This window comes from Frieseomelitta varia, unplaced genomic scaffold, assembly GCF_011392965.1.
Source record: "Frieseomelitta varia isolate USP_RPSP 00005682 unplaced genomic scaffold, Fvar_1.2 scaffold_459, whole genome shotgun sequence".
In the NCBI taxonomy this organism is placed as follows: Eukaryota; Metazoa; Arthropoda; class Insecta; order Hymenoptera; family Apidae; genus Frieseomelitta; species Frieseomelitta varia.
The window spans coordinates 69,493-79,133 of record NW_025110211.1 but is presented as its reverse complement, the minus strand read 5'-3'; the positions used below and the strand labels follow the sequence as shown (position 1 = coordinate 79,133).

The 9,641-nt window shown below is 29.8% G+C and overlaps 1 protein-coding gene across 1 annotated transcript in view; it reads left to right on the top strand.

Annotated features, from left to right (window-relative positions):
- The window catches only part of LOC122532573 (myotrophin-like), a gene marked incomplete at its 3' end in the record, with an annotated part of 120,701 nt that extends 114,014 nt beyond the window's left edge, over positions 1-6,687 (top strand). Inside the window, exon 4 of the mRNA XM_043661434.1 lies at positions 6,582-6,687. Within this exon, the coding sequence (XP_043517369.1) occupies positions 6,582-6,687 (106 nt within the window). The remainder of the gene's footprint in view (positions 1-6,581) is intronic.
- Between the last annotated feature and the right edge of the window lie 2,954 nt (positions 6,688-9,641).

Here is a 9,641-nt window from a genome sequence, read left to right as displayed (position 1 = left end):
CGATTGATAATGAAACTTCTCTAGTGACTTCCAAATTCAGAATTTGAAATCACTGAAATTTAAATAATATAAACTTCGAAACGTTTCCAACATATTCCAAGCTTCTGAATTCCTAACCTTCAAACAGTCCAAACTACCGACGTCTAAACGAAAAAAGGACGCGATTGATAATAAAACTTCTCTAGTGACTTTCAAATTCAGAATTTGAAAGATTCTAGAATATAAATAATATAAGCTCCGAAATGTTTCCAAGCTTCCTAACCTTCAAACATTCCAAACCAGCGTCTAAACGAAAAAACAAAACAAAAAAGAGAATTCCTAACCTTCAAACATTCCAAACTAGTGTCTAAACGAAAAAATGAAAAAAAAAAAAAAAAAAAAAAAGGAAAAACGAAAACGTAACCGACAACGGAGGCGGGTACGGCTAAACTATATTAAGCGTTGTGGACGAGGGCCTGGGTAAAGCTGGGCTGAATGGCCGAGTTAATTTAGATTCCTCGGTGCACCTCTTGCGGCGTAAAAGACGTCGAAACGTCCGGGCGCGTTTCAATGTTACGTGATGGAAGCCCGGAGCCCGTTCTACGGGCTAAAGCGCGTAATTGACGTAACAACGTACATCATGAACTTTCGCATAGCCGCTTGCCCGTTCCCATTTATGGCGTTAACTAACGACGGGTGGCCATAACGCGGCCACGAAGGGCTACCATAGCGATACACCGGCACGATTGCCCCGGTGAAAGCCCCGGACCATTGTCTCTGTTCGCGGTCGTTTCGACCGAACAAGTGTTTCCGCCGCTGCCTGCCACGCATCCGCTCTCTTTCTGATTTATTTGCGCTTTGTGCAGAAGGGACTCCTCTCCTCTGACGGTACATCTTCCAACCTGTTACACTGTCTATGCGAATCCCGGCCTTAATTGCAAAATATCACGTTTCCAGAGAGGTTGAAGTCGTCGAAACGTCCGCGATATATCTTCATTGAAGATATTTTTAAGCGAATTTTGTGTGTCCGCGGCTTATCATTATAATATAATTTTCTTCCGGCAACGAAGAACGGAGTTTGAAGTAACGAGGGGAATGTGTAATTTATATGATACGTAATTTTGTAGAATTCGTTGCGGGCAAAATAGAATTTTTTTTCATTGAACGGAACGTTGAAATTTGTTAGATCGTTATTATTTATCTCATTCTGGAGAAAAAAGGAGGCTTCTTCTGGTGGAATTGGAACAAAAATGGAACAAACATGTTTCGTAGCTGGATACCTTGAGTTGTAGCTCCTCTATATACAGAACGATAGTTTCACTTTCATATTATTTTCCCAACATTTTTAGTTACTGTAGTACGGCTATAAATAAAATATTATACGAAACTACGATAATATAGTAATATTACAGATATTAAATAAAATTGTTACGTTCTTTACATTTTTCTACGAAAATTACTAATTTATCCAATTTTCACCCTTCAAAGATATTTTTGGTTTGACGATAAGAGGTACCTCATCTTATTAAAAATATCTTATCTGTGTCTATTTATATGTATCTTATGTGAACAGTTTTCTTCTAATATGTAGGTTGTACTTGTACTTACAACTATTCACACTATCTAATACACGTATAACTATGTATAGAAACTATATAAGCGTCTAACTTTACAACTATTAATAGCAATACGTATGCAATTATTTGAAACTATATAATTGACGTAACTGTTTATAGTAATACATGTATAATTATCTGTAGAACCTATACATGTATTGTGTTACAAATAACTATAAGCTTACTCACACATATGTAGAATACATATACTGAAACTATATAACTATTACTACAGCAATACGCAAAAGAGAGCAACACAGAAGCTAAATAATATATAATTATACACATTGCTGAAAATAATCGGTATCTCATTCTGGACACATCTGACATTATTCCTTATTTCCCACAGTCTCCGATTTTCAAAAGTTTCAGGCAATAAATATCGTCACCTAGCCCCTCGGTATCATTATAATCGGCCAGTTGGTCTTTGATCCCTTTAATCATTTACGGATAGAACAACTTGCAATGATAATTAGCCGTGGATGCGCTCCAAGTTTCGTTCTGCCTGTCAATAGCAATTAAAGTATCATGAACACGCGAGAACGACGGGGTTCAAATAGGGATTACGAAATCACGGGCCGGTTTCCTCGACAAAAGGGCATGTAGCCATTGCATGCCTGCCTCGTGCATCAACGTTCTCCACAGACTGTACGCAAAATTCAGGGAACATCACCCTGTTGCCGTTCTTGTACTTTCGCGTGCATCTATAATCTCGCGAGAATGCAAACAGGACTCTCTGATTGAGCGTGATTTCAGTTCGATTTCTGGTAATTTATCTAACAGTCGCATTAATTTTGAGATCGTCAATCTCTTGCGCTGGAACGACGTGCCACGCACGTCGAGAATTTTTCCCAAAAATTGCAATATTCTCTCAGTTTTAAGTATATATTTAAATATAACCCAAGGCAATTAAACGAATAATAAATTTATTACTTCTGAATAATTTCTAGTGATCATGTCGTACCGACGAGTTCAAAAAGAAAGCGACGAATTATTGCACACGGTGACTACTCGGTCACTCGTTATGGTCCGCAATCAGTTGCCAGGCGCAAGTGGAATGACGTGCCACGCACGTCAATAATTTTTCGTCTCAAAATTGCAATATTTTCTCAGTTTCAAGTAGTATTTAAATATAAACCCGGGCAAAACAAATGATAAATTTTTATTACTTCTCAATAGTTTCTATCCAGTGATACCATACTCGACGAATTCGGAAAGAAAGCGACCAATTATTGTACACGGTGACTCGGTCACTCGTTATGGTCCGCAATCAGTTGCCAGCGCAAGCGGTTAAAGACACTTAAACTCTTGGAATGACGTCTCACGCACGTCGAGAATTTTTCGTCCCAAAAATCGCAACATTTTCTCAGTTCTAAGTATATTTAAATATAACCCCAGGCAACACAACGAATAAATAAATTTGTTACTTCTCAATAATTTCTATCCAGTGACGTCGTACCGACGAGCTCAAAAAGAAAGCGACGAATTGCACACGGTGACTCGGTCACTCGTTATGGTCCGCAATCAGTTGCCAGCGTAAGAGATAAATTGTGTTTTCATGGAACAAATGAAAGGCACTTAGACGAGGCGCTGAAACAATAATTAACTAAATTAGTAAAGTTTTAAGAAATGCTAGTTAACTGAAATAATAAAGTTCTGAAAAGTAATAATTGACTAAAATAACGCAGTTCTAAAAAATAATAATTAACTAAACTACTAAAGTTCTAAAAAAATAATAATTAACTACTAAAGTTCTAAAAAATAATAATTAACTAAAATAACAAAGTTCTACAAAATAATAATTAACCGAAATAATAAAGTTGCAAAATATAAACATACACTTCATATACTTGAAACATGTACATACATAATTAAGGTGTATTCGTATGATCGAGGTCTCGGGTAATCGACGTTCTGCTGTATATCTCGGATCGACTAAAAAGTAAAAAAAAGGAAAATTCGAAGTGGCGCTTCGCTTCGGTTTAACGTTTCACACCTTCTTAAATCTCCTTAAGGTGCGTATCGTTTTCGACGCCCACGCACCCACCGTACGCCCTTTTTTCTTCCTTTTCCTCTGCTTAACGGTACCAAGCCACGTGAAACGTCGTGACAGCAATTTATGCGCGACAGTTTCTCAGACGTTAGACAGTTCGTCTATGGATTACTCGAAGATCTCTTCGTCTGTTTCGTGAACCATTCGTGTACGCGATCGTCCCGGATCCCTTCGGTCCAACAACGGAAGATAAGGCGGTCGTTCGATCGTGGAATTTTACGAAAACTCCGTGGTACTCCGACGATATGGTCAGCGTTTAATGAGATTGAAACGTCCACGCCAAACACTTTATTGCTTTCCCTCGGTGTTTTACGTTCTCCTCTTGGCGGAAGTAATGGAGTTTGGTTACGTATCTAGTATCGATCGAAAACAAAGTTGTTTTCGATGTTCCACGTGATTTTCGTGGCGCGTGAATTTCGTTCGATAATGAACGGGGAAAAAGATCACGACTTATATTACGTGTGATTTGTATATAATTTCAGGTGTCTCACTTTGATTTGGAAAGCAAAGAAGCGAGAACGTTTTTATATTTTTGCGTTTTGAAGTTTTCTATAAATATATAAATATTAATATATATTGCTATAAAAATCGTGGAATTTACATAAAAATCCACAGTCTAGTCTTTTAACGTGTCATCTGTATAATATTACGTTTTCCAACGCATCAGATTTTATACGTGTAGTTTCTTATGTATATATATATATATATATATATTATGTATATACNATATATATATATATATATATATATATATATATTATGTATATATATATATATATATGTACATACAAAAATAGAATTTTTATTCATGTCTATAAACGTTTATGGAATAATTCTGATTCATCGAACTCGATTTAATCGATTAATAAACTAATAATAAACATTAAATATAAAGGACATAGAAAAATAAAAAGTTTAAAATTTATTTGGTAAAAAATTAAATCAATTAATTTAAAATCTTCAGTTATCATTATTATTATAAATAAGATTAGAAATATTAAAACTTCAAATAAAATTATCTGAGAAATTAAACGTATTATTATCCTAATATACAATAATTGTTTATTGAAACTCGTCTAATAATTAAAATTGGATAAACATTTAATCTAATAATAAATAATACAAAAATTATTCTATGTATTGTATTAATATTATTATAATTTCATGGAGAAATTAATCACAATATTGATGATACAAAAAATATAAATATACGTCTATAATAAAATATTTTATTTGATCTCAAATGAAATATTTCCTTAAAAATAAAAGAAGCGAAAATAAAATGGTAAAATAAGACAAGCTGTTTCTTAAAATTCAGCGAGTCTTTAACAGATTAATAACAACAGTACAAATCAACATTAATACAATAAAGTGAATGAACAGACGAAATAAGCAAAATAAAATTAGAAAATTAGAACTTACTGTTAACTCAAGATACAGATACTAAATAACAAAGATATATGATACTATAGAGAATTGAAACTCTCTGTTTATAAAATCGTTAGTGGAATAATTCAGAGAGCAAGAAGAATTTCTGATACTTTTGACATACAGAGAATTTTTAATGCGCTTTCTAACAGTTAATAAAACATGAAATGCCATCGATCATGATTCTTGGAAAAAGATTATAATCATGAAATCAACTCGACATGACTCGATCTCGGTGGAAACTGGAATAGAACGTATCTCGAGTTTGAACACGTCCAGAGATACGAGATTTCAAATGTACAGATAAATGCATTAATGTTTGCAACTCCTGTAACTGATAAATCTTTCATAACTTAGAATGTCAGTGGAATCGTTTAGAATTCTTATTTGATAAGTACCATCGTGGGAGATTGAACAATACAGTGGGTCGAAAAGCATCGGCATACCTAATTTTTTCGGTGATATCTTTGTGAAAACAGATGCATTAGCAAAATCTGCAAAAAATTTCCATAAATAGTGATGTACACATTAGCTATTTTCAATAACGAGTTATAAAATAATAATTACGAAAGACATAAAATTCGAGACTTTTAATTTCAATTATTCAGTTATTCAATTAATTCAGCTTAGTTTCCATTGCAATGACGGAACGATTATTTAAAAAATTACAAGATATTCAAAGTGCTGAAATGTTGTTGAATAACATAGCGCCAACATGAGAAAAGCACGCTTGTCTTTAAGTCATTAATAATAATAATTAATAATAATTAATATTTAATACATTTATAACCAAAATATTTTATAATAATATTATAATAAAATTTAATAATATTTTATAATAATATTATAATAAAAATTAATAATATTTTATAATAATATTATAATAAAAATTAATAATATTTTATAATAATATTATAATAAATATTTTATAAATTTATAATATTTAATATATTATAATTATTAAATTAAAATATATTATATTTCAATTTATAATATTCAATATATTATAATTGTTAAATTAAAATATATTATATTTAATTTATAATATTTAATATATAAAATATTTGTAAAACATAAGTTTCATATATAATAAATTTTATAATTTATAATTATATTTTGTTTTTATAACGTGTGTTACAAAATAGAGCTAGTAAAAAAACAAAACTCCTCGTGCGTCAATGTCTGTTTGACTCTCGAATTTTTACATTACTTGCATCATTATTGAAATTTTGCTGTGCACGTTACTTTTATAACTATACAAATAAATAAATAAATTTGCGAGAGCAGATTTTGTTAATGTGCCGTTTATCTTCAAAAAAATATTGCAAGAGGATTAAGCGTGCCAAGTATCGATCCGCTGTATATTAATTCTCAAATCACGTTAACGAGAATGTTTGTTAAATGATATTTCTCAAATTAAGTTAGTACGAACATTTGTTAAAATATTGAACGAATGTTTATGATCAGTTGAACGTTAATCATTCTTACTCTCTATTTTATTTCAGACTGGTGTCACACCATTGCAAAGGGCAGCTTCTGAAGGTCATTTGGAAGTGGTGGAATTGTTGCTGAAACATGGTGCCGACGTTGCTCGCCAGGATAACGTGGTGAGTGAGAATTTCGTTTGAATCTCTTTTCAAGGTCCATTTATATCGTACTATCGAGTAAAACGAAAGCAGACATTAATGTATATCAATGTCTGCTAAATTAACATTAATATTAAATAGAAATTAATAATTAAATTAATATTAAAAATAGAATAACAAATATATCGATACGCTATAAAATGCAATTTGAAAATTTTATCGCCTACGGTAATTACTGGAATATAATTATTAAAAATTAAAAGGGCAAGGAAGTTAAATTAATTACATCGAATACTGAATATAGAAAATTACGAAAGAAAATCAAATTGTTGAATTTAACTAAAACAGGAGAGTGAGTAAATGAATACAATGAGTATAGTCGACTTCAGTTTGGTGATTTCAACTCACGGTTAGGTGATAAACGCTCTCTTTCTCTGTATTTATACAAAATTTGTGCAAAATTAACGAAAATGAATATCTTCATTGCTATTACAAATATGAAAGTGCTTTATTAACAAAGGTTGTTCAACTATAATTTTAGTACTTTGATTCTATAAAACCTGCCGCGTCGAAGACAAAGACAACATGAACACCGTTCCTGCCTTTTATATACATTTATAGAATTAAGATATTAAAACATTTCCTAGATTGATAGTTTTTTGACATATATAGATTAACAAGTATATTTTTATAAGTATACCTCGGGACAAGAAAGTATATGATTTCACTTGAAGGAAAATTGAAGGTGGCCTTGAAATCACCGAAACTGATGAAATAAAATTACAATCATTTATATTAATTAATTGTCGAACTAGAAAAAAATTATTACTTACATATATATAATATATAACTCTCTATATTGAATAACTTTCGTTAATTACAAGAATTTATACGAAATGTCATTCGAATAAAATATTATTCGAAATGTTATTCGTATAAAATTTTATTCGTATAATACCCAACTCATGCCGTGCCACTTGATAGATGCGATTATAACCAGAGAGGATACGACACAACAACAGCTGTAAATCGTTGTAAATCGGCGAAAGTAAATTGGGGAAATCGTCGAGATTTCTGGTTTCTGAACAGAACGTGTAGCGTATCCGCAACTTCGCCTCTTAGTGGTCTTGGAGCGAGCGCTATTTTACATTTGCTTCGAAAGGAGCAATGATGCTTCTCACGACAATCTGTAAGATGTTAATTTCACGTTAACGACTGTATCACAAGATGTATAGTCGTGCAATTCGATCCCTCAGTATTGGATTTTTTTAATCCTCCAACCTCTGGCTCGTTCATTCTTTGCACAGTCAATTTAATCCTTCGTGTTGAATTTTTAATCCTCGATCTACTGAGTCGTTCACCCTTTGGGTAATCTTCACCTTGTAAATTTTTCAAAGCGACTTTTTGTTTCTTCGCTTCTTAATCTTCGAAGATTGATTAAAAAAAATAATCTAATTTTTGATCTTATTTAGAAAAAAAAAACTTGTCCAACTTAATGAAAACGTTAAGTATATAACTTATACTATAATTATATTATAGTACTTATAGTATTAGTATAGTATATTATTATATTATATTATATTATAGTACTTATAGTATTTTATACTATATATAAGTACTATAATAGTACTTATATTATACTATATATATATATATATATATAGTATATTATAATATTTAGTATTTATAGTATTTTATACTATATATAGTATAAAATATTATAGTATTATATAATATTATAGTATTTAGTACTTATAGTATTTTATACTATATATAGTATAAAATATTATAGTATTTAGTACTTATAGTATTTTATACTATATATAGTATAAAATACTATAATATACTATATATACTATATATAAGTACTATTATATTTTATACTATATGTAAGTATATTTATATGCTATATTATAGTATAGTATTATAAAAAAAATAATACTATATATATATATAAAATACTTATATGAAGTATTCCAAAAATATTTTACGGTAGAAAAGAAAAAAATCACTATGAACAATGCGATAATACGATTGCTCGCGGTCAAAAGTTTCATTATCCGTGACAAGTATCGACTGTTAAAAATAAAAGGTATCCTAAGACATTCGAAACTTTTATAGGTATCTGCGTAGGTAAATTTAATATAAGAGAAAGCAGAATTGGGCAAAAAGTTGGTCATTAATGAAATTTTTCCAGTTTAATTACATTCCAACTTTCATCATGAATAACGATTAAATTTCTGTTTCAATCGTTTCAGTTGCGATTAAGAATTCAATTCTTACGTTAATCGTTACTTGTTATTAATCGATATTAACGATTAACGTAAGAATCAGTTTGTAATAAAATGTTGAATAATATTTATTAAACAATATGACAAATATTTTTATAGTATAAATATATATAATAATATATAAACAAAGATTTTTATAATATATAATATATAATAATATCTGAACAAATATTTTTATAATATATAATATGTAACAATATATAAATAAATATTTTCATAATATATAATAAATAATAATATATAAGTAAATATTTTTATAGTATATAATAATATACAAACAAATATTTTTATAATATATATAATAATATATAAACGAATATTCTTATAATATATATAATAATATATAAACAAATATTTTTGAAACAAACATAGTACATCTATTCTCCAAAATCTGTAAAACAACAATATCAAATAAACAAAAAAAGAAGTGTGCACATTGTTTATGTAAATATCAAGAAAAATGAACAAAACGACAGAAATGAACGCGTAATAAGTATTCGTGCAGTTCCATTGTCATTATCGAGTGTAGAAGTAATTTAAACATTTATAATAAAAGCAACAAGTAATTGTAAAACTATAATATTCATAATTAGTATTACTATTAGTATTACTATTCAATGGGATTTCCCTTTGACTTTATTATTATAACTAGCCTCCTAGGTATTGAATTAACCAAACTAGATGTGAT